Source organism: Vespula vulgaris, chromosome 10 (assembly GCF_905475345.1).
Source record: "Vespula vulgaris chromosome 10, iyVesVulg1.1, whole genome shotgun sequence".
Taxonomy (NCBI): domain Eukaryota; kingdom Metazoa; phylum Arthropoda; class Insecta; order Hymenoptera; family Vespidae; genus Vespula; species Vespula vulgaris.
The window spans coordinates 3731793-3756264 of NC_066595.1; the positions used below are offsets into that span (position 1 = coordinate 3731793).

The window sequence follows — 24472 nt, forward strand, 5'->3', positions numbered from 1 at the left end:
ATGTGAATAGACATTAATTTATTTCCGTTTACAAATATTGGTTTAATTATGATTTAATATATACAAATATATATGTGTGTGTGTGTATATATATATATATATATACACTCGATTCTAATATTTATATAACGTAATGTCATTTGTATTACTATATGTCAAATTCATAAGTTGTTGATAACAAGAATTTTCAATATAAGTAAAAAAAAAAATCGATAACGATGTATAAAACAGAAGGTTGAACTTAATTATATATAAAAAAATAAATAAGTTTTAGATTATATATATATATTATATAAATAAGAAATATTATTTTTTTCTAGATCATTTTAAAGCAAGTCAAAAGTTAATACCGGTAACACCACAGATGATACGCGAAGCTGTAGAAGTTCTACAAATGAGAAAACTTTTCGTTAGCACTGAACTAATAATAGATTATTTAATAAAACATTATCCAGTAGATAGTGAAGCACTTACAACAGAACTTATTCCAAAATTGAAATATGCTGTACGCGTTGGATTAATAACAAAATTTGGACATGATCAATTTTGTATTCCGACATTGCTACAAGATGCTAACACAATCGAGACGGCATTCACTGCATTTTGAGATCTTTGTTACACTGTAAGAAAATTTTTCTTTTATTTCTTTATGAAAGTATTTCATTTTACTATTTCAAAAATACTAGATAAACAAGCTAGAAAATTGATTATTTAAAAAAAATCATGTCAATCGCAATTGTAACAACAAATCTATACTTTATTAACATGCGATTAACGTTATTTAGAAAAAATAGAAAACCAATTGTGCCTAACTTACAAGAACAGTGTTTTTGGAGTATGTATACAATAATGTATACATTGGAGATTATACATTCAATTATATATTAATTTACTATAAATATTTATAGCATATATATATACAAAATTACATTATATTTTATCTCTTTATTATCATTTTATATAATTTAATTTAATTTACTACTATAATGGAAATATATGTATATAATTATTGTGTATAATTCCAAACTAATAAAAACACGATAGAAATTAATAAATTAAAGAAATTAATAAAATTATGATATTTTTACTCAATTTTTTATTTTCATAAATTTAAAAAGTAATTTATAAAATATTATAGATATAAAATATATTTGTATACATAAGATATTAATAACTATAATAATAACGAATCTATGTATTAATATTTTGTTATCCATTATGTCATATGTATCAAATATAAATTTTTTTCTTTTTTGTAAGACCAAACATTTTTAAAAACGTAACTTAAACATTGACTTTACTTCAATTAAAATTGTATGGTATAATCGGAAAAAATTTGGAGAATACTTTAGTATACAATATATATAATCTTCTATTTTCTTACGACTTTTAAAATTATTGTATAGATTATACAATAAGGTACCATTAAACATATCAGAAACTTTCGTAAGTTGATATGGATGACCCAGTAATGCATTTAGATCTATACTATGTTTTAAACAACTTTGAAATTGTGCAAATATATGAATAACTGATCGTTTAAAATTTTTTGGATTTTTTTGAAGTTTGATCTCCATATTACTATTAGATATAAAAAATGGTGCTAATATTAAACAGTCACATTCCGTAATTTCATTAAGAGCTTCTATAATACTTATTTCTGAGGAACAGTCTAATGAAAAAAAATTGTTTTTTACTAGATCTCTTTTTTTTGAAGATTTTATTGCTTCCAATTTTTGTTTATATTTATTTTCAAATATATGCATAGATCTACAATACCCAATTTTCAAATCAATGATATGATATAACATTGCAAACAGCAATGCATATATATGAGTATTTGATTTTAATTCTGGTAAGTTATCTATCCAATATTTTGCTGTTGCAATATACAATCTCCAATTTTCAGGAAATTTAACTATAAAATCATGTTGTATATCTAAAGTATTATCATAAATTTCTTTCCTTATATCGAATGGGATTTTTCTGAGATCGTGCAAAGATGGAATTTTACAAGAACTAATATTATCAATATATTTTAGTGGATAATAAGATAATTGATTATTTTGTCCTCTAGTTATGTATTCTGAAGATTTATTTGTTTGTTCAAATTCTGATTTAAGTAATGTATATATAACATTAATAATTTTTTCACTTATAAATATACTTGAAGGTTGACGATAATCTTCAATTTGTACATGATATATATATAATTTGTGCATTAATATATTCATAAAATAATTTGTTAATGAACCTTTAGAAAATTCATTAATGAACCAAGAGGGTAAACTATTAATAAAAGCATCATGTATAGTCTCCAAATCATATTCAATCATATCTTTATATTCTTTTGATAGTTCTCTTATTAGGTCATTTATATCTCTTTGAAACTTGCAATTATTTTCTGTATTTTGCGAAATGATTTTATCCATATCTTCTTTGGAAAAATCCAATTGATCCAAGATATTTATTGATATACTGGTATATTCATTTATGATCATCTCAATTGCTCTAAACGTTTGTTTTTTATTTTCCTGTGGCACTGTTCTCATTATTAGAATTATAGCCTCGTTTAATGTATGTTTACTTAACCAATTTAAAGTACCCTCTATGCGACATTGTTGTAAATTAAAATTAATTCGTCCAATGTTTGGCAATTTTATGTTCTTATAAAAATTTTTGAATTCGTATTGTTGTATGTAATCATTCCCTAGCAAAATAGCAGCTAAGGGTAATAGTGATTCAGTCAATCCACTAAATATATTTAAAAAAGTTTCTACTTTATAAATTTTACAAGGTATTACATATTTTCTCCATTTTCTTATATAATTTTGTAATGTATAATATGGTATGTACAATGTTCCATAAATATAAAAATCAGAATCACTACTAAGTACAGGACAGTTTAAAAGTTTAGCTACACTAGCTATAGCATTATCAGCTTCAAATAAACATTGAATATATTTAATGTTCATTTCTTTCAGAATACTTTTAAAGATGCAGAACATCAAAATAGGAAATAAATGTGTATTATTTTGACTGGATAGAGTAAAAGATTCAACTGCTTGATATCTTTCACGTAAACGTTTCATTATAGTTTTTGTTTTTCTAGTTTCATAACCACCATCTAGTAGAACTAATGGTGTTATATTGCATTTTTTGAGTTTCCAAAAAAAATGTCTCACGTATTCAGCATATATATCATAATCACCACCAAATGCAGAATTACATTTTGTACAGCAAGTATATAATTGACATCCAATACTACTACCATCAATAACCAAATATGTATCATGCAAATCAAATGATCGAAGAAATTGTTCAGAATGATTTCGAATATAAGTTGTTAAACCTGGTATACCCATCTTGAATTATTTTGACTTTTAATAATTGATATTAAATGTATTTCCGGAATTATTAAAAAGTGCAAATAAATTGTAAACTCAATCTCCTTAGATTTTTGTGGGCGTATCCATTCAGCGAAAATTATCGCTGTGATTTAATGATATATTTATATATGTGTTTACTCTGATTTATTATTATATAGAATTACCGTCCTTTGTAACACTTGTATAACACACCTGTATAATATTCCTGTGAAAAGTATTTACTTGCTTCCCACACTGAAATGGATTAAAGTGCATTCTGTTTCATACATTTTTAAATGTAAACTGTGTTGGCAGATAAATTGTACACAATGCTGCCAACAGCAAATAATGTGTGACTCACTATACGTCATCTTGAAATAAAACGAATCTGATGGAGAAAGAAAAAATCGGAACTGTTGATGACAAAAATTAGGGTTAAATTATTCACAATTTATTTGTTTTCTTAAATATGTTTTCGAATCCTTTTTAAATCAAGTTTCATTTTATATTATCTTTGTCTTCGTTTTGCTCTGCTGTTCTTTAGTCTTTTATATTTCGCACTAAATGACGTCACAGAATGAATTACATAATGCCAAATATTCTTTCCTTAATATTTTTATTCTGTTTCTAGTCTTTCGTCTTAAACTTAAATACAGTTGAAATCGCAAAATACTGCTTATTTTTCTTTATTGCAATTTTGAAAGGAAATACGAAGAAATTTATATTACTTGAAAAGTATTTACAAAACTTTATATTATTATATCAAATGGAATGTATAATTCATTTTCAATAATTGGAATGATCCACAGATGTATTTAGAGACTTGCTGAAAAATATATAGCGATTATTTAATTTAAATATTTTATTATTAGTTATTAAAAAAACAAAGCTCAATTTATTTGTATATAATTCTAATTTACTTTACTAGTAACTAAATAATATATATTTTTTTATCTATTGTCAATGATTCATTTTAACATACTATACATATTTTATTACTTGTTTCAGTGTATTTTGTTAATTCTTTTTGATTTGAATGTGTGCTTTCTCTTTCATCCCAAATAGTAAGACCGTCACATGCACATATCTTTTTTGTATTTTGAAATAGACTAGAGGAACGAGCGATAATTCCACATGCCAATCTATAAAAAAAGAAAAATATAAATAATATACATATAAAAGATAAAACATTGATACTATTATATCTCTTACCTTTCTCCACTATTTCCATCTATTTTTGATTGTTTATCATTACCTTTGCCAAGATCATCTGGTTTATCAGTAATAACAAGTGATCGTCCAATAATATCTGATACTGTAAGGAATTGATTGATTTTTCTAAATAAAGCTCTTCCATTATTATCTGCCTCTATATTTCCAAGATCACCGATGTGCTATTATAAAGAAAGGAAAATTTTATATTTAAAATTAATTTAAAATAAAAGATACTATAAAGTACAAAATAAATAATTTTTCAATATATATATTATTTCTTAATAATTTTACCTTTTTAGATATATCATCTTCAGGTCCACCATGTATACTATTATATGGGTTAAAATGCTCTCCTACACTATTAATAAGTAAAATGACAAAAAATTGTATAAAAAATCTACTTAGAAAATATTTGAAATATATTTAGAAATATTTGTAAACTTTATATTACCTTTCACATCCTTTAGAGATATCTCCACATTCATGTATATGTATTCCATGTTGTCCAGGTTCAAGTCCATCAACTGTTCCATCTACTATACATCCTTCTACAGTTTGTACAAATCTTATAACACCCTTTATATTATTGCTTACACTATATCCTGAATTACCTCCTAACATTGAAACTGCACTATAACTGTTTTCTATAAAATTATTTTTAATGATATCTCAAAGTAAAATAAAAAAATTTGTGATATTAAAAATATTTTATAAAAAGAAGAAAATTAATTCATTTAATTATTTGTTATTGTTTTGCGTTTTGATTACATTTATATAGATATATTTGTTTACCTCCATATCCTTTGAGAACAGCTTTTTTCCCAGATTTCTCTATCTTTTCTTGTATCAAAGTAAATGGAAGATTAGTTTCAACAACAACTGTACCACGTTCTAGCGAGATGTCTAAATTTTCAATACCGTTTAAATCTAATAAACTCTCTCGAACAGTATTAACACATTTTTGACAAGTCATGTTGACTGCAAACTCAATCTATTGTAAGACAATTCATTTTTAATAAATACTTCATTATTATTTTGAATGATACAACTAACCTTTGCCAAAGACATATTTTTTAATATATTAAAATTATTTCCTTCAACAATGACAACTTGTTTTTTATTATCTCACAAAACTTTCCTTTCAGGTTCGTTTTCGTAGTCTTCGATCCTCGGTTTCATAAAATGAATTTATAAAACGTCAATCATTCGTTAAAATGTGTTCTGAAACTCACTATAGGTGTCGTTCAAAAACTTACCTTATGATCATAATTATTCAAATTCAATGATAATTTAATCTTATTCTACATGCATATAATATTTAATATATTTTTTTATTATATTTCTTTTCTCTTTATTCATTTAATTTAACTTATATTCAAGCAACGATTTCATTCATCTTAAAATTACGCACCGTTCCAACCAATCATTTATCGATTAGTTAAGGAATTATTAGTATATAGTACTTATAACTACGACAAAATATTATAAATATTTAACTAATAAATAGGGGAAAATTACAATAGTACTTAATACTTTAATTAGGATTTTTTTTTTAATTTTTGGTTATATTGATCTTAAGAAAAAAAAATGCAAAAAAAAATATAATAAATATTCATTATTTGTGTTCATATATCATATAATACTTTATTTTCATATCAGTATCAATGCAATAAAATACATAAAATATTTTACATTTTTTATATTTATTATGATTAGATATATTAATATTCTATATTTCATTTACCAACTTATACCTCGTATTTTTTTCTTTTCTTTATAGATTGCCATTGTTTGAACTATAAAAAAAAGAATATATATATATATATAATTGACGAATTAAGATCAATGTATATTAAAATATCTAAATTAGTTTATTTTATTTTATTTCGCTTAAATTTGTTTACTAGTACTGAATAATTCTACAAAAGATCATAACTTACTATATGGATCAAATTGTATCACTTCTATTTTATCAGCAACTCTTTCTCTAACCATATGCTTAGTATGGCCACTTACTACACTTTCTACTAAAACTAAGATTGATCTAAATAAAAATAAATTAGTTAAAAATAAATGATTTCAAATGCATTAATATTAGAAATAGTTCATTTCAAATAACTTATTAATACACAATGTATATTTCAAATATTAAATAATAACGACTAGACTTATAAATATTATTTATATTGCTTTAATATATTCATAAGAATGCTTACTTGCTTTTTGCTTTCTTTAATAATATATTCGTTAAAAACATTATTATCTATTCTATGTTACGAATACGTGAGTTTACTTGGTTATACCGTGACTCATCTGTTTGATGAATAAGTTTCTGTATGGTACGAAACATTAATGCCATCTAAATTCGATGACGAGAACTGAATTGGTATCTATTATCTTTAATAATTGATGTCTCATCTATAACGGAAATTTTATGTAAAATTAATATTAAAATTTAAGGCGAAAGAAAATGTTTCAATCATTTTTAAAATTAATCTGATGCAGTAATCATATTTTAGTTAATATTTTTGAACTTACTAAATAAATTTATTTAGCATTTCAAATCTACGTTATATCTTGCCCGTGGATTGCGCGGTCAAATCAAAGCAATATGGCGGATTGGCACAATAACTTGTATTTCGGAGAGTATTATTTTGGTTCGAATGAAAAGATTGTGAATAGTGCATATAAAGTTATTCTTAACATTGATATTTATAAGAAAATAGTATCTTACATGCATATATAACAATAGCGTGTATTTTCTGTTACATATAAAAGTGAGAGAATTTAAAATATCGAATCTGGGTGTATGTGCTTCAAAATTTATTTCGTTAATGGACATGAAGATGACCTTAATTACTAGGATATATTAGTATTATCGTGTACTAACTGTACTGTTGATCATAATTTTTTATGTGAAAATATGTCGTCAACTCAAAGTAAAATGCGAGGTATGTTAAACTATCAAAAATAACCTTTCATTACTTCAGAAATAATTTATTTAATTATTAGTTTACATTTATTATATGATGTATGATTATATATATATTTTAATATAGTATCTTTATATTATTAATATATCAGAGAAACCTATTTTATATATATATAATTATCTTTTAACTTTTTAATATAACGAAGTTATATAAATATTTAATATTACTAAACGTTATAGGTCCTGGAAGACCACCTAAATCAAAAAATTCTTGTACTTGGTGTGGAGAGACTAAACAACCATTAAAATATGTTCTTCCCACTCAACATGGGAAAAAAGAATTTTGTTCTGAAACATGTTTGTCAGAATTTCGTAAAGCTTATGTACGTGGTGCTTGCGTACAATGTGATAATGTAATCAGAGGTACACCAGTTAAATTGGAACAAAAAGATGGCCCTACAAAAGATTTCTGTTCATCATTTTGCCTTAACAAACATCAAAAAAAGGAAGGTCAAGTTGAGATGAAAAAAAGTTAGTTATCTATAATATTGCTTATAAATACAATAATAATGAAAACATAACATTTGGTTACTTAGAGATATATTGTTGAAAAAAAATATTTTAAAATTTATATTATAAAATTATGCAACATATCATGTTCTTTCAGATAATAAAGATCAGTCATCACCTGCATCTTCTCCAGTTCCATCCAACTTATCAAATAATAACAGTGTAGCATCTGCAACACAAGTTTATACTCATACAAATAATCATACAACTGCATCTCATCCACCATCTACTTCAACTGGTCCATTTCAATATGAGACATATCAAACTTTTGATTGGGATCTTTATTTAAAAGAAACAAATAGTTCTGCAGCACCTGTCGAATGCTTTAAACAGGTATGTTGTAATATATAAATAAAAAATTAAATTATTTTTGTTCATGAATAATACATATTTAAAATATTTCATAGCACGAAGTGCCACCAACAAATGAATTTAAAATGGGCATGAAATTGGAAGCTTTAGATCCTCGTAATTTAACATCAACTTGTATTGCAACAGTAGTTGGTGTCCTTGGTCCTCGATTAAGACTACGACTTGATGGATCAGATAATAAAAATGACTTTTGGCGTTTAGTTGATAGTAATGAAATTCATCCAATTGGACACTGCGAAAAATCAGGTGGTATGCTTCAACCTCCCTTGGGCTTTCGTATGAATGCTTCCAGTTGGCCAATGTTTCTATTGAAAACATTAAATGGAGCTGAAATGGCACCAGCTAAAGTATTTAAACGTGAACCAAAGACACCTCGTTCTAATATGTTTGAAGTTGGACATAAATTGGAAGCTATAGATAAAAAAAATCCACAACTTATATGTACTGCTACTGTTGGTGCTGTGAAAGATGATATGATTCATATAACCTTTGATGGTTGGCGTGGAGCATTTGATTATTGGTGTCGCTTTGATTCTAGAGATATCTTTCCTGCAGGATGGTGCTTTAAAAGTGGACATCCACTACAACCGCCAAGGCAAAAATGTAAGTTATGTTTTTTTTTATTGTATAGTAATTGATTAAGAAAATTAATTATTTTCCCTATTTTTTCCTTTTATAATATTTACACAAGCATTTCATTTATACAGCAACAGGTCCTAACAGATTTAAGTCAAGGACTAGTAATGTTTTGCCAGTGATGGCAGTGTCTGGTGGTGGTGCGAGTGGAGAACCAGCAGTTGCTTTGGTAAGTCCAGCTGGTTCAAGTCCACCTCCACAACCAGCTACAGAACCAGATACTAGTACAGCTAATACTAAACCACATCCTCTTGATAATGGTATTTATACAATTTTAAAGGAATAAACTTAAAGATGATTTTCTTAATAGAATAGTATTTGAATAACACATTTTATAATTTTACAGTTACTATTTATGTGAATCACAATTGTACATGTGGTCCTTATTTCGATCCTCGTAAAGTAAAAGCTATGCCAGCACAATTTGGTACAGGTCCTATATTAAATGTCACAAGAGATATTTTCCAAGCTTTTCTCATGGCAGCAATGAGTCCAAGACAAATGTTAAGTTTGTTGAAACGTGGCGAAGGAGAAAATATCAATTTAATTTTAGAAAGTAAACCTACTTCTGTTAGATTACCTTTATTTATGGAAGAAGAGGATTTTTATGTGTATATTAGGCGGCAACTTGAAGATCTTTGTGCTTGTGAACACATGCTATCCAGAAGAAAAGAACCTTGTAATAAATGTCCAAATACTCAACAACCACAATCTACAAATTGTGAAGAAACAAGTAATAACAGTGCTGAGAAACGAAGATGGTCGTCTCAAAACCAACAAACTCTTTCATCTAGTATGCAACAGCAAGCACAACAACCTGTGCAAAGTATAAATAACACAACACTTTCATCTCCTACACCAGCGAAACAACCACGCAAATCAGTTCCTGGTAAGTATATTTTATCAGTATTTTGTTATGAGAAAAATATTATTTAAAGTTGATGATATAGAATTCATTTCACAAGGTAAATATTTAATAATATTTAATATAAAATTAAATACAGTTTTCAAATTAATAATTATGCTTAGAATTGGAAGCTGCAACGTCAACGACTCAGTCAGAAAATACAGCAAATCGTACACTCTCTACAGAACCAGCTGAATGGACCATAGAAGATGTTATACACTATATTGCCCTAACAGATCCTGCATTAGGACAGCATGCAGATTTGTTTAGAAAACATGTAATTTTTATTTTTTATCTTTTTTATTTGAAATTAAAAATATAAAAAAAAAGAAAACATTGGCAGTGACTATAGTTAACATTATTTTTAGGAAATTGATGGAAAGGCTTTACTTCTTTTGAATTCTGATATGATGATGAAATATATGGGACTAAAGCTTGGACCTGCTCTTAAAATCTGTAATTTGGTAAATCGTATTAAAGGTAGAAGACATATAATACTATGACTCTCTCGGATATAAAACTATATACAGTGAGGTAAACTGCATTTGAACTGGCTGGTCAAATTTGTTTTCATAAATGAAAACATTAATATATAAGTTGTTAAAATAATGTGAATATATGAATGAATGTAATATTATTATGTCTAAATATGATCTTTTATCATTATTTTTAGGATTAAATTAAGTAGAAAACAATTTTTTAATTTACTTTGAAAAAGTAAGTATTTTTGTTTGGAGGAAAGCACATTTGTATTAATTGATTATAATGCAGGCATTTTTATTAATTAATTTACTGTCATCTCATTACAATGAGAAACAATCAATTGATACAACACTAAACGTGTAGATAAATAGTAAATATAGTGAAATGTTATTTTATCGATTAATTATAGAATATTTTATATTATTTTACAGTTTAGTAAAAAAAATTATGTGTATCAATCAGTGGCTATGTATATATAGCTATATAACTTTCAATTATGTATCTTTTGTAATACAAATCGGTAGTTTAATGAAATATTAACCATGCATTCTTGCTCAGTTTAAAAAATGATTATTTAATTTAAAAATATGGAATATTTTACAAAATTTGTTAGTTTATATTTTCGTTATCCAGATATACGAAAATCCATTTTTATTCTATTATTATAGAGGAACGTGTTTCTTCGTATTTTTGTTGTTATATTAACTTGCGTATGCCCATATAATTTAAAATACTAGATATATAACATCAAAAATTTTAAAAGCTCTATGGTATATATATATATATTATAAAAATATATATATTTTCAAGTATTCATGTAATGACATACTATATAAATATTAAATTCATCATTTATTGAATTTCAATTTATATTCATTCAATCATTAAAAGTGATACTTTTATATTGAACATATATTACAATGATTAATAGTTCCCAAAGTGATATTTAAGATTTGTGTGAATCAATTAATATGATAATTGTGCAAATTGTATGATACAATTATATATAAAAATTTTACAGTACATCATAAATAAATAACTATTTACGCTACAAAACCGACTTTCTTGTCCATGTATATCACTGATTCATATTAATTGAAAAAAAATCTAATGTAATGGTATGTAACATACATCTGATGTATACTTTGAAATTTTCAGCAGATGTATTTCAGTCTATGTTAGTAGATTATTAAAATTTTTCAAAACTAAGTACTGTTTATGTTTCTTAAGAAATTAATGCTATTATATTTATAATGATTAAAAAAGATAAATTACTAACAGTGTGACTGTACAAAATATCTATAAGTATCATAATTGTGATCAATATTACATAAGATATAGATAAGTGTAATTATTAAGTCTATTCTATAAAATATACCTTATTGCTTTTAGTTTAATTTTTTTTTTCATTCATGTTATATGTGTGTTGTTATATATATATATGGTATGTATGTGTATATATATATATATATATATATATATATATATATATATATATATATACACATATATATCATAGATTTGGTAATATCAAATTACTTATAAATATCCAAGTAAAATTAATTTGAGATTGAACAAAAATATTTTTTATTAAATTATAAAAAATATTTCGTAGATAAATAGTTAAACAAGATTTATTTAAATTTATTATAATCTTATTTTTATAAAATTGTGCACTTTTTTTAATCATTGTCTTCTTTTTCTCTTCAAAGTAGTTCTTGGTATATATAGTGTGCATAATATTGTATTTCATGCACTATCCTACATTCTTGTTTTATTTATATGATGAAGTAAAAATATATATATTATTAAATTAAATTTAAGTATGTACTTAGAATGCTTATGTGCTTATTGTATTAAATGCAACATACAAATGCATACACCATTAAATGTGTGCCATGAAATATTTCATAAAAGTAATTACATTTGATTAAAAATTGCAGTCATTTTCTTAACATTCATTATAAGAAAGATATTTTATATAAATTCTAATATCTATAACTTTGAATTATTCTACATAATAAATTAAGATATATATATATCATATGATATATATATTATATATCATATATCATATATATATATTCCATATGTAATCTTAGAAATAATATGCTATACTAGGCATATTAAAATTTTAATTGCAGGTTAATATATATAGTAATTACCAAACAGTAATATTAATAAAATATTAAATATATCATAAATGAGACATTTTTTATACCATAAGATATATGAAATACAGATGACACATTGTATCAAATATTTTTATTTAAGATTTCGATTGAAAATAATCAAACATTTTTACTATAGCATACATTAAGCATTTGAAAAATATAAACATTAAGACTATTGATGTAAATAAAAATATATGTATTAATAGTGATCATAAGTTTAATCATCATCAGAATCATCAGATTCATGTCCTTTAATAGTTTTAGGTTTTACTATATGAGACAACCACGGCTTTTTAGTATTGTTAGAAGAATGTATAAAATCATCATTACAATTAATAGCACCAGATTGGGCAATTCGGCCTTCTAATATTTCAGTAGAAAAATCATCACAATTACCCAACTGAGTAAAACCAACAATGTAATCTTTTGTTTTCCCATTTACTATAAGCGCTATCGTAGGAATGATTTTTATGCGCAAACGTTCTGAAAGTATATATAGTTATTGACTTTATCTATTATATAAGAGGAATATTTATACTTTTAAAAATGTTTTAATTTACCAGTAAGAAATGGACAGCGTTCAACATTCAATTTACAAAATTTTGCTTCCAAATGCTTGTTAGCTAGTATTTTGAAATGATGATCTACAATTTTACATCTTGGTGAATCATCTTTATAAAATAAGCAAACAATATTCTGAGATTTCTTGGAAATTTCAAAGAATTCCTTTTCATCTGGTATTTCTGTATATTCTCCATGACCCTAAAATATATATAAAATAGAAATATATTATTGATACAATAGGATGAAAACAAAATAATTCTTGTTAATGTTACAAGTACCAAAGAAAGCCAGTCTTGTTTCTGTTTTTGTAATTTTTTAAGTTCTTGTAAACGATTTTCTCTTAGTTTCTCGATATCATTAATATCCAAATTATCCAGCCTCTCTAATTCTGCATCTAATTGTTTCTCAACAGTATTTGCAACTTCAATTACTTTTTGTTGTATAATAGTCTCCATTTTTTTAAATATAATTAAATGTTGAAATTATATTTGCAATATGCACCACAGAGAATCTGTAAATTATAAGATAATACAAATTTTTAACTTTTATCTATAGAAACAAAGGAAGTATTTACAAAATACGTATCAAAGAATTTACTATATCTAAAATACTTCTATAATAAATTTATAATAAATCAATTTTTAACAAATTTTATTAAATATAGTTTTTTAAACCTTATATAGACATATTTCAAATGGACGCTGTCACTAGGAATCACTTCACACTTCAATACAAGGAATAAAGTGACGTAAAGAATATTCGTATGATGTCATTGACTAAATTCTTTTTTTTTTAAGTATAGTTTGATCGATATCTATAGTATAGATAAATCAATGTATTTAACCAATCACTATTTCTAATAAAAAGAAAGCATCAATAAGGTGACTTCTTTAAAAGTACAGTATGTTCAACAATTCAAAGTGATACGTGATATTTATTATTATTCATTATTATATATTCATATAATCTCTCATAATATATATACATATATATATATATAATTACATATAATGTAGATAGATATAGACGTCTATATATAGACATAAAAAATACGGAATTTCTTCTTTTTCGTAAACACTGAATCGTCAAAATATTGATTGAATTTTCTTCAATCTCTATTTGTCGTTTTTCTATCAGAAACAATACTATTGGTCGGTTTAGAGCGATTGTAAAGAAGAGAGAGAAGTTCGATAGTTCGATGGCGCGCGAACTTCGGAATAGAAGTTCATTCGCGTGTACTCGGGGTAAGTAAAATTTCTATGGTTGTCGACTTGCTAAATGGCAACAAAGATGGCGATTTCAATGCGAGCAGTTAGTATTCGTCTTCTGTAGCGCAAGTTGACAAGTCCTCGGGCATTCGGAAGTGAGTAAAAGGTCGCTATCGGTGTGTTTTGTGCATAAAGTGTAATTTCGATCGAAAAAATATGTTAGAGACTTTTTGAAGTATGAGCGAAGGAGCGGATTCGAGTACGCGTATTTGCGAGAATTCGCTTACGACCTTGAACACTGAGGACAAACCTAATGTGCCTCTATCAACGACGACTACGGGAACGACAACGAGGACGACGGAGACGACGACGAAGACGACGGCGGAGACGACGGCAGCAACTACCACGACAACATACACTGGTAGAAGGCCACGATTTGGTACTGGCAATGTTCCGGAATCCCCATACATATGGATTGACGGTAGACAAATACGGAGCGCCTTGGCATATACGAAGAAATGGCCTCCCCGACGAGTGAGTTTCCCAACAAATGACATCAATTTGGTTACGGGATATTTGGAGCCGCCTAATCCTTGGAGACACGGTGAGGACAATCATTTATTTTCCCTTATTTTTATTCATTTTTTTATTATTAACAGAATAATATTTATCTTGAATTAAAGGGTCAGTAAGTATGTTTTTTTTTATATTTCATTATTATCATATTCTCTCTGTGTCTTCTTGATGATTTTTCAACGACTATGTTATTGTACTGATCAAATTTTCATATATAAAATTGAGACAATTTCCTTAGCTGTTATTTACTTTGTCAATTAATATGGTTGAAAATAACGATCATTTTGTATAATAGAATTGATAAAATTTATATGAAATTATAATACAATTTATTTCTTCTCTTCTATCATTACAATGTTTAATTTAATTATCAAATATTATTACAATTTGATGTTGTACTCTAAAATTAAATCGGCAATTATTTTATTATATTTTATTATTTAATATTATGATTCTTAGAAACTATATATTTAATACAATAGTTTCTTTTCTATTCATCCATCTATCCATTTATTATTATTACAAAAAAGTTGTAAGAATTACTAACTATAAATAATAATGATTTAAATATATAAAAATAAATTATATACAATATATAATGATTACTAATTATAGTATTAGAAAACAAAATTAATTTTATATATTGAAATAATGAAGTAATTAAGATCGAATTAATATAGTGATTGTATCTTGTAAAATTCATAAATTAAAAACTATGTATCTTTCTTAAAAATCGTGCAAATTACCATGTGTTGTATTAATACTTACAAAAAATGAAAAATAAGAAATAAATTTAATAAATATTGTTTAATTAAATATTTATTGTTGATCGTTGAATTGAAGTTTTACTTACAGTTAAAGATTATATTTTATGCGTAATGAACTATAATATTTAAATATTTTAAAAAGATAAAATTCCTATATTACATAATAAAAAAATACTTATTATCATTAATTATGTATATTTATTCATTTGTTTTATATAGTTCTTAATTATCTCTTTGCTTATATATTTATGCTTTGTCACTAAGCTATCAGACTTTTTTTATAGACTGTGCCAAGAGAAGGATGTTTAGGATTTCACAATCTGAACCATGTACTAATTATAAGTTTGATGCAGAGTTAAAGTATGTCTATTATACTTAGTTAAGTACATTTAAATTTGATCTAGAAGTTATACAAAGTCGCCATATATTGCAGTATCATATGCAATAAGTATTTTCGTAGTATTTAAGATTATATTTATAGTTTAAATATTTAATTTAGATGATATAATACTATTATAAGAAGTACAATTGTGTGATCATTTTATTAAGTTCATTTTATTAATAAAAAATAATTCTTAAATATATAAATATATAAACCTATATATGACTATTTATAGGTGCTATCATAAGTATGGTAAGTTGATTATATGATGGATTTTATATAATTGAATTTGAAAAACGATTATTAATATAAAAAAATCTTGTTAAATTTTATATATATGTAACCATATATTGTGTGTTTATACGTTCTCTAATGTGTCTAACGATAAAAAGTGTTTTTAAGTCAAATACTCATGTTTTTATTTAATACTTTTTTTAGTTTCAACATAATATCAATACTTGTTCACAGCTGAAAATGTGAATCGTGAGGACTTGATCACAGCGTATAAGGAATCCTGCAAACGGCACAACACTGAGCCATTGGAAAAAGTTTTAGCTCAATTAGAGGTATAGCTAGTTTATTGTGTAAACAGCTTTGTTATATTATCAAGAATGAAGAAACATAATACTTAATAAAAATTAATTAAATAAAAAAATTTCTTCATATTTAAACATATTCTATTATATAATGTTATTATTTGATATACACTAGATGTCTAGTAATATCTATATTTATAATTATTGATTATTATTTCTTTATCATAATAAAAAATAAAGACATTTAATGATGATATATTTATGTCCTTTAAGTAGCCTTTATTTATAATTACAATTAATTTTGAATTTTTTAAATTAGAGTTGGGATTTGTCTGAAGAACGTAATAATGAATTTAATTTAAAAGGAGTAAATTTGGATCTGAATCATTCAGAAACACTAGAAGAAATTCTTAAAAGAATTCAGTTTAATAAAATTGACTTGGAAGCTACATCTTTAAACGATGAGGTATTTACAAATTCTCTTTCTTTCTTTTTAAGTTTTATTTCCGATTATCCTATAAAGACATACTGTATATTATTAATTCTAAATTTTCATTACAGAGTTCTGTAATATTATTTGATATGCTAGAATATTATGAGTCTGCAAAACATTTGAATATTTCATCTAATTCAGATATTGGAGCTCGTGGTTGGCAAGCATGTTCACATATGATTAAAAAGGTGGATATGATTATGTATACTTTAATAATTTTTTGTAGTTTCTAATTGCATATACATATAGTTTTTATTATCATAAATTTAGTAATAGATAAATAGCAACAAATATTTTCACCTACAAATATTATTGCAAAATTGTATGATTAATTTTTTTTTCATACATTATTCCATGTATAATTAATGAAATCATTATTTGTCTAGACCCAATGTTTAGAACAGCTTGAAGCTAAGGATGTAATGCTTAATGAACAGTACATGAATATTTTGAGCCGCGCATTACGATTAGTCTACCATCTACACGTCCTTAAATTAGAAAATTGTGGACTTTCAGGAAGACCTATCGTCATACTAGGTATTTATTGTATTGCACAGTTTATTATTTTCGTTACTTTGCAGACAAAAATTATAAGGTGATTGGGTTCTAATCCTAACAAAAATACATCACATATTATTACTATATAAGATACATTTTTTCTTTATGCCTTTGTATGGTCCACATATCAATGTACAAAAAATATATAAAAATCTTTTATATTATTTTTATTTTTATATTAAAAAAATGAATGAAATATATATGCAACAAAAGATACATTGAATATGTAAAATGTATATTTTATATTATTTTATATTAATCCAATACAAAACTCTGCTTGTAAAACCTCTTTTTGCAATGTGGTATTTCATGTATTGATGATGAATGCACTTTTATTTTTATAAGTGCAATCATATAGAAAAATGGTTAATTTTATATTTGTATAAATGTAACTACTAATTAATTATATTTGCTGTTCTAACATTGTTCAATACAATTGCTTTTCCTCGTGCTTAACAGTCTTTTCTTTCATATTGAACATCTAATCATCCATATGTAATAGAAAACGATAAAAATAAAGTTTTTGTCATAAAAAATATAAAACTTTTAATTAATGAAAATTATTATTTCTTATCATAACAGTTACAGCTCTAAAAATGAATACAGGAATAAGAGAACTTTACTTGGCTGATAATGGGCTCGATTTATACGATGCTATACAGCTTGGATCTTTATTAAGGCTAAATAATCACTTACAATTACTTGATATTAGGTAAATAAAATTGAAAAATTATGGAAAATTTTGTAAAATGAATTACTCAAATAATGTAAAAATATAACATGTCCCTTTTTCCTTTTAGTAATAATAACATTCAAGATGATGGTGTGCATGATCTATTAGAAGGACTTATTAATCAAGTTCACGAAGATAAAGATGGCAAAGGATTGAGTATACTCATATTATGGAATAATCGCCTTACTAAAAAATCATCTCCGTATTTCTCGCGCATTATCGTGAGTAATTTAGTATATTTAATTATTTTTAAACATACGTTTGGAGAATATTATTACACACATACAAAAAATCAAGAGTAACTTGTATTATTTTTTGAAACTAATTGAAGTCATATCTCCATGTATTGTTTTGTATAAAAAATGTTTTCTTCCTACACAGTCATTATCAAGAACCCTGGAAACTTTAAACATTGGACAGAACATGTTGACTAGTGAAATGTTAATCACTGTGAAGGATTCCCTTAAACAAAATCGTATTCTATTACAATTGGGAATGCAATCAACAGATTTGACATGTAATGGAATAATCGCTTTATCTGATGTAATTGAAAATAATCAAGTTTTACAGGTATGTAACATGTAATTAATTGAAAATAATATTCGATAATAATTTCTATGTTTATTTAGTTGAATGTTATTCAATTTTATATGTGTACATATATATGTATATGTATATTTCCACAGAGGATAGATTTGCGAGATAATAGTATACAGATGACAGGAATGAAAGCTCTTAGTGCAGCTATGCAAAAGAACAAGAGTGTCATACAATTGGATCTAGACGACAAGCCTCGGATAAAAATAGTAGGTATTTTTACATGCGGAAGGCAATTTTCTTCTAAATAATTTACATAAAATATTCGTTCACAATAATTGTAGGATGGAACTTTACATCAATATATGGACGTTGTGGCAGAAATTAGAAGTTATTGTGCACGCAATAAAGAAAATCAACAGATGAATGAGAATACAGGGGATTCAGAAAGTCCAAGACATCATAGCAGATCCTTTAACGCGAGTAACCGTAAGATCTCGCTTACTTGTCAGACACTGCCATGTCCTTCATCACCCATGACTTCAGTAACCACCGAGGATACCGGGCGATCGACGCTTGAACCGAAACGTACTAGTGGGGGTCGCCTCCGTTCCCCGGCTCCTAGTCCTATCCCCTCGCCTGTCGCAAGTCCAATACCGAGTCCTTCTAGAAGTCGATTTGTTGTGTCTCGAGTTTCAGAAGCATCGTTACGTTCCACAGATTCCTCAGCATCTTCATCTCCTGTAACTCCAACATCGCTAGGACCAATGTCCACGTGTTTCTTTCCTTCCACAAGTGGAACATCTAGGTTTCGTGTATCACTCGTTGAATCATCAAATTGTACATCTACACCTAAGTCTGTTTTCGCTTCATCTAAATCCAATGTTACGATTGGCTTCAACTTTAAAGTCGATTCGGTAGAGTCTGTGGATTCGGATGATTCGGACAATATATTTAAATCAGAGACAGAAACAAATAACGAAAAGAAACAAGGTGCACAAATTGCAATAAATAGTGAAATTAGCACGACTCCAATTAATGTTAATAAACATGATAGTATACAACCATTGAATATATCTGATAATACAAATGAACAGAGTACAAATGAATGTTTCACTGCTAGTAAGAATGCTAGCGAAGTTAATACTCAAGATAACTTAAATGTTTATATTGTCGAACATAAGGAAGATTCTAAAGACAATCAAAGTGAAGCTCTAAAAGAAGAAACGATAGATACTTCCGCATTAATATTTAAGAAAACTGATAATTGTAAAAGCGAAATTATAAAAGATACAGAGATTGATTTGAAAGATAATATCGATAAAGCAAACATAAATAATGAAACAGGTGATCTTATAAATTTAAATAAGGAAGAACCAAATATACAACAATCGGTAGAAGATACTCTGTCTGCAAAATCACAAATTCCGCTATCAGGAAATAAAAGTACTCCAGTTCAGAAACACACTTCCGGTTTAGAAAAGCTTCCCAGTTTATTTCAACATAAAGGAAATTTTTTTTCAGAATCGTCCAATATTAGTCAAACAGATTTTAGAAATTTATTGCAAGGTAGTGTAAATAGCGTGTTAGCATTTGGCGATAAATTTCATCAATATTTCAAAGATGGGAAAGCAAACTGTAAAACTAATACTTCCGGAACATTTGCAGACATTGTATCTTTACCTACTAAAAGTAAATCATTAAAGTCATTAAATGTCACACAATTGCCAACTATACAAACGCTAACAAATATGTTTGCTTCATTTAAAACGGAGACTAGTACGAATGCCTCAGAACAACAGTCATCCAAAAAGTGCTCCAATCAAATAAAGCATGCAGATCAGGGATATAACGAAGAAAAAATGAAAGAAAAAGATTTTAAAGAAAAATCATTACATTATAATGTAGAATCATCCAATTACGATAGTAGAAACTTTAGTAGCGATAAAGAAAAGGAAACTAGTGTATCTAGTTTAAATATTCAAACGTTACCTGATAATGTCCAATTAAAAGATGACGGGCATGCTAGCAGAGATTTAATAGCAGAAGAAAATAGTGTTACCTCAAGCGTGGTAGTAAAAGCTTGCTCTAAAACTGTAAATAGCGCTTCATCGATAAATGTTCCAGAGAGCAAGATGACTGTATGTATACCTAAGTTAAAGGATATACCTGAATACTCTGTTTTAGAAGTAAGTGAAAATATTATTGAAAAAGAAAACATAGGATATGAATTGGGGAACATAGATTCTGTAAAGATAGAAAAAGTATGTGATAGAAGTTCGACTGACAGTATTAATTTGACTAGTGATGAAATATCTTCATCTTGTAACGTGACATGTGATATAAGAGTCATAGATAATGTAAATATTGTAAGTATGCTCGATGATCCAGTAAATTTGCAGACTACTTCTGAAAAAGATGTTGCAGATTCTTTGCTTCTTAATACTTGTTGTAAGAATGACGAAGTAGCATCAAATATGCATGTGGATGATTATAACCATGGTGTAAATGATATTTCAATGATAAATCATGATGTGTTAGAAATTAATGTAGAAAAAAAGAAAAATTTTAATAATGAAGTTACCAAAATATGTAGTGTTAATATTAACAAAGAAAATGAGAGATGGATCGACTTAAACGATGCTTTAAGTCAGGATGTAGGAGCAAATACTTGCCATGTGGATATGGGTCCACATTCAAAGAGTACAACTGTAAATAGTAAAGTAAAATCATGTATATCAGAGTTAAGTCTTACTTCTAAAGATAATGTTGATGATTTTAATAATGTTAATGCACAAATACATCCAACTGCTAATATATGCACGGACGAGGCTGCAGTTGCTTTATGGAAAGAGGATACATTAAATGATCTTATTACAGAGAAAACATTGTTATCCAAACCAAATAATGTTGATGCATGTCCAACTGTATCTAAAGATGTTAAAGTTAACAATTATATAGAAAATAATATAAAGAAGCCTTCTGGTAAGGAATCTGACTTTACTATACTTCCAACTGTAATATTACCACAGACAAGAGAAAATGTTTCTGCCTCTGTTAAAAAATCTCTTCAAGATTTTGAAAAATCAGACTCTGAAGATCTTATATTTTGTATTACTGATATATCTAACGATGGAAACTCTGTTAAAGAAGAAACACTTTTACCTAATACAGTTTCTGATACATGGCAACAGAATGCAGTAGAAACAGAAACTTCATTTTTCGATCTACCTCAGACATCTCATTCGTCTACAACTTTGCTTATTAAAAAGCCAGAAAATATTCATAGGAATAGTCAAGATTCAGGAATCGAGGAATCCAATTTGTCAACTTCAGAAGATAACATTCCAGAGGTCGTTCAGCCGCAACATAAAGAGAGTTTCCAGGAAAGCGTTGATTCCGGAATTGAATCTGAATGTTCATTGGTATGTGTTAAAGTTAATCCTAACACAGACGAAACTGTTAAAAGCGAAATCCCGAAGAAAACATCATGCAATGTTGATGACAACGCTGAATGTCCCCGTAAGCGCATTAATGATCTCACAGATTTCAAATCTGATATCATTGAACACATACAAACGAGAAATAATGATACTGTAAGTGAAGTAAATTATTCGTATCTTGAAATGGTAAAATGCGCAGTGGTCACGTCTACGTGCTCAATAGGTGGAATAGAAATCACAAATAATGCGGCGGTTGGAACAAATTCTGAAGAAGATGATAGGATAGTTGCTGAACCGCCTGTAGTTTTTCATGTTACAAGGTAAGTCATACATATTGGCGGAATAACATTTTCAAACAAGCAATTTGAATATTTTTCTCGAAAATAAATATCAAATGAAAGAACGTAAACGAGATATACACGTCTGTATTAATATTATGATGATATTTTTTACTTTGGGATCATTCTATTTGAATAAAATCGTAGATAGAGATAAGATAAATATAATTGATTAATTTTGTATTCGGATCACAGTTTTAAGGGGTAAAATCGCTCTTCAATGCATTTTCATTGTTTGTACGAATTATTGTTTAACTTGTGGATACTAACGTTAATGCATCGCACAAATGAAAATGAAACAAAAATCTTACAAGTTTTGATTTCGTCGATAACAAATCAATTATTGTCTGCAGCTTTGACATTATTTACGTTATAGTTTTATGATTTTTCATAAATTTTTAATTATGCATAAACCATACACAGCGGTGTTATTATTTGCATTCATGAAGGCAGATAGAAAAACAAAATGTTCAATACATCTAATGCATACATGTAGCGCTCTGCAATATATACGAAAAATTTAACAACTCGGTGCATAACATGCCTTCATCATATCTATTTCTTTGCAAATCAACGATTGATTAGGCCGCAATTCATCATATACGCAAGTCATGTTTTTATTCCTGCAAAATGTGTGTGTCGTCGATGGACCAATTCATTGCTGCATTTAAATACATTTTGATGGAACATATGGAATCAATTGCTCTTTTAATAGTGCCTCGATATATACGCTGTTGTGCCAGAGGAAAATTGGATTGACTGGCGTTCCATCATTTTCTACGTTCGTTTTCAAGACTACTATACTTGCTTCTTTTTTTGTAATTTCAAATTAATCCTTTACTACGCCACGCTTATACCGTACAGTAATGTCTTTGCCTAACTAATCGAGAGCGCATATATTTTTTTTCACAAAGGGAAATATGGCCCTCATTATCATTCATATCATTTATCAAACATATCCTTCATTAATGAAAATGTAGCAAAACTTTATTTCATTCACTAAGCTATACGAAGCTAATAGAACGATCATATTGTTGGTACAGTAAAGTAAAAATAATACTATATTATGCATTTCTTCGTAATAGTCAATAACGATCGAATATTTTTACTCCTTAAAACTGCATTCTATACATTCAACTCACGTCTAATTATAATTGCATCACAATGATTTTTTTTTTTTTTTTTTAATGTCTACAGTTAACAATAAATATTTTATTAATTTCTATGTTCTTTGTTCTTCCGACGAATAGAACAAATTTAGATTTTAATAAAATCAATTGAATTTGATGTTAGTATATCGTATATTAAATATGTGTAATATTTATTTACTTTACTGTACTAGATAATCCGGTTCCTTAGAGAAGAAATTCAAATTAATTAAATTTAAAAAAAAAAAAAAAAAAAAAAAAATCAACGCGAGTAGTATAGATATATTGTGATTGATTTGTGGCGTTCCGTAAAATCGATATTAATTCGTTATTAATTGTAGTCCCAAGTAATGTGGACCACACGGAGGATGAAGGGGAGGACGAAGATGAAGAGGACGAGGAAGAGGACGAGGACGAGGACGAAGACGAAGAGACAATTTACGACGATGATGAAGACGACGATGAGATAGATGAACTCGAGGAAATGAAGAAACAGCTCGAGCCAAAGTATCGTCGTTATGTCAACTGGCGA

At 26.8% G+C, this 24472-nt stretch overlaps 6 protein-coding genes across 13 annotated transcripts; 2 read left to right on the plus strand and 4 right to left on the minus strand.

Moving 5' to 3' along the window:
- Positions 1 to 268: 268 nt before the first annotated feature.
- On the minus strand, positions 269 to 3817 carry LOC127066632 (protein asteroid). Its single transcript, XM_051000583.1, has 2 exons — positions 475 to 3817; positions 269 to 388 (listed from the first exon to the last, which is right to left on the minus strand). The coding sequence occupies exon 1, from the start codon at positions 3363 to 3365 to the stop codon at positions 1272 to 1274; it is 2094 nt and encodes a 697-aa protein (XP_050856540.1). The 5' UTR covers positions 3366 to 3817; the 3' UTR covers positions 269 to 388; positions 475 to 1271.
- Positions 3818 to 3967: 150 nt separating this feature from the next.
- Positions 3968 to 5990, minus strand: LOC127066654 (copper chaperone for superoxide dismutase). Of its 5 annotated transcripts, XM_051000637.1 has the most exons (8): positions 5840 to 5990; positions 5637 to 5751; positions 5376 to 5574; positions 5035 to 5227; positions 4875 to 4941; positions 4581 to 4762; positions 4351 to 4510; positions 3968 to 4194 (listed from the first exon to the last, which is right to left on the minus strand). In XM_051000637.1, the coding sequence occupies exons 2-8, from the start codon at positions 5649 to 5651 to the stop codon at positions 4126 to 4128; spliced, it is 885 nt and encodes a 294-aa protein (XP_050856594.1). In that variant the 5' UTR covers positions 5652 to 5751; positions 5840 to 5990; the 3' UTR covers positions 3968 to 4125. The 5 variants fall into 5 exon arrangements, with proteins under 5 accessions (XP_050856594.1, XP_050856597.1, XP_050856592.1 ...); XM_051000640.1 differs by lacking the exon at positions 5840 to 5990 and having other exon boundaries at positions 5035 to 5131; positions 5637 to 5815; XM_051000635.1 differs by lacking the exon at positions 5840 to 5990 and having other exon boundaries at positions 5637 to 5811.
- A 221-nt stretch (positions 5991 to 6211) lies between these two features.
- On the minus strand, positions 6212 to 6942 carry LOC127066662 (39S ribosomal protein L33, mitochondrial). Its single transcript, XM_051000653.1, has 3 exons — positions 6800 to 6942; positions 6524 to 6627; positions 6212 to 6379 (listed from the first exon to the last, which is right to left on the minus strand). Exons 1-3 carry the CDS (start codon positions 6838 to 6840, stop codon positions 6324 to 6326), a joined length of 201 nt encoding a protein of 66 aa, XP_050856610.1. The 5' UTR covers positions 6841 to 6942; the 3' UTR covers positions 6212 to 6323.
- Positions 6943 to 7172: 230 nt separating this feature from the next.
- Positions 7173 to 11860, plus strand: LOC127066631 (polycomb protein Scm). The gene is made up of 8 exons (XM_051000582.1): positions 7173 to 7534; positions 7756 to 8046; positions 8183 to 8418; positions 8493 to 9060; positions 9165 to 9353; positions 9440 to 9982; positions 10123 to 10277; positions 10369 to 11860. Exons 1-8 carry the CDS (start codon positions 7507 to 7509, stop codon positions 10501 to 10503), a joined length of 2145 nt encoding a protein of 714 aa, XP_050856539.1. The 5' UTR covers positions 7173 to 7506; the 3' UTR covers positions 10504 to 11860.
- Positions 11861 to 12728: 868 nt separating this feature from the next.
- On the minus strand, positions 12729 to 14365 carry LOC127066657 (thioredoxin domain-containing protein 9). Of its 3 annotated transcripts, none has more exons than XM_051000648.1 (4): positions 14227 to 14365; positions 13500 to 13732; positions 13218 to 13419; positions 12729 to 13140 (listed from the first exon to the last, which is right to left on the minus strand). In XM_051000648.1, exons 2-4 carry the CDS (start codon positions 13674 to 13676, stop codon positions 12875 to 12877), a joined length of 645 nt encoding a protein of 214 aa, XP_050856605.1. In that variant the 5' UTR covers positions 13677 to 13732; positions 14227 to 14365; the 3' UTR covers positions 12729 to 12874. The 3 variants fall into 3 exon arrangements, with proteins under 3 accessions (XP_050856605.1, XP_050856604.1, XP_050856603.1); XM_051000647.1 differs by lacking the exon at positions 14227 to 14365 and adding an exon at positions 13819 to 14133; XM_051000646.1 differs by lacking the exon at positions 14227 to 14365 and adding an exon at positions 13896 to 14132.
- A 122-nt stretch (positions 14366 to 14487) lies between these two features.
- LOC127066621 (uncharacterized) lies at positions 14488 to 24425 on the plus strand. 2 transcript variants are annotated; one of them, XM_051000511.1, is made up of 12 exons: positions 14488 to 15033; positions 16623 to 16720; positions 17010 to 17156; positions 17252 to 17371; positions 17570 to 17720; positions 18324 to 18453; positions 18542 to 18695; positions 18856 to 19044; positions 19161 to 19280; positions 19356 to 19500; positions 19732 to 22774; positions 24282 to 24425. In XM_051000511.1, the coding sequence occupies exons 1-12, from the start codon at positions 14667 to 14669 to the stop codon at positions 24289 to 24291; spliced, it is 4674 nt and encodes a 1557-aa protein (XP_050856468.1). In that variant the 5' UTR covers positions 14488 to 14666; the 3' UTR covers positions 24292 to 24425. The 2 variants fall into 2 exon arrangements, with proteins under 2 accessions (XP_050856468.1, XP_050856467.1); XM_051000510.1 differs by having other exon boundaries at positions 19356 to 22774.
- Positions 24426 to 24472: the final 47 nt, after the last annotated feature.

Excerpts from the sequence above, each read along its gene's own strand:
- LOC127066632 (XM_051000583.1), bottom strand. The coding sequence starts at position 3,365 with ATGGGTATACCAGGTTTAACAACTTATATTCGAAATCATTCTGAACAA.
- LOC127066654 (XM_051000637.1), bottom strand. Across the intron at positions 5,228-5,375 it reads TGTTCTCAAAGGATATGGAG|AAAACAGTTATAGTGCAGTT; the intron begins GTAAACAAATAT and ends ATAATTTTATAG. Across the intron at positions 4,511-4,580 it reads GATGGAAATAGTGGAGAAAG|ATTGGCATGTGGAATTATCG; the intron begins GTAAGAGATATA and ends CTTTTTTTATAG.
- LOC127066662 (XM_051000653.1), bottom strand. The coding sequence starts at position 6,840 with ATGTTTTTAACGAATATATTATTAAAGAAAGCAAAAAGCAA. Across the intron at positions 6,628-6,799 it reads TTAAAGAAAGCAAAAAGCAA|ATCAATCTTAGTTTTAGTAG; the intron begins GTAAGCATTCTT and ends ATTTTTATTTAG. Across the intron at positions 6,380-6,523 it reads GATACAATTTGATCCATATA|TTCAAACAATGGCAATCTAT; the intron begins GTAAGTTATGAT and ends TTTTTTTTATAG.
- LOC127066631 (XM_051000582.1), top strand. The coding sequence starts at position 7,507 with ATGTCGTCAACTCAAAGTAAAATGCGAG. Across the intron at positions 9,354-9,439 it reads ACCACATCCTCTTGATAATG|TTACTATTTATGTGAATCAC; the intron begins GTATTTATACAA and ends ATAATTTTACAG. Across the intron at positions 9,983-10,122 it reads ACCACGCAAATCAGTTCCTG|AATTGGAAGCTGCAACGTCA; the intron begins GTAAGTATATTT and ends AATTATGCTTAG.
- LOC127066657 (XM_051000648.1), bottom strand. The coding sequence starts at position 13,676 with ATGGAGACTATTATACAACAAAAAGTAATTGAAGTTGCAAATACTGTT. Across the intron at positions 13,420-13,499 it reads AACAAGACTGGCTTTCTTTG|GGTCATGGAGAATATACAGA; the intron begins GTACTTGTAACA and ends TATATATTTTAG. Across the intron at positions 13,141-13,217 it reads ACGCTGTCCATTTCTTACTG|AACGTTTGCGCATAAAAATC; the intron begins GTAAATTAAAAC and ends ATATACTTTCAG.
- LOC127066621 (XM_051000510.1), top strand. The coding sequence starts at position 14,667 with ATGAGCGAAGGAGCGGATTCGAGTACGCGTATTTGCGAGAATTCGCTT. Across the intron at positions 17,157-17,251 it reads CTACATCTTTAAACGATGAG|AGTTCTGTAATATTATTTGA; the intron begins GTATTTACAAAT and ends TTTTCATTACAG. Across the intron at positions 17,372-17,569 it reads GTTCACATATGATTAAAAAG|ACCCAATGTTTAGAACAGCT; the intron begins GTGGATATGATT and ends TTATTTGTCTAG.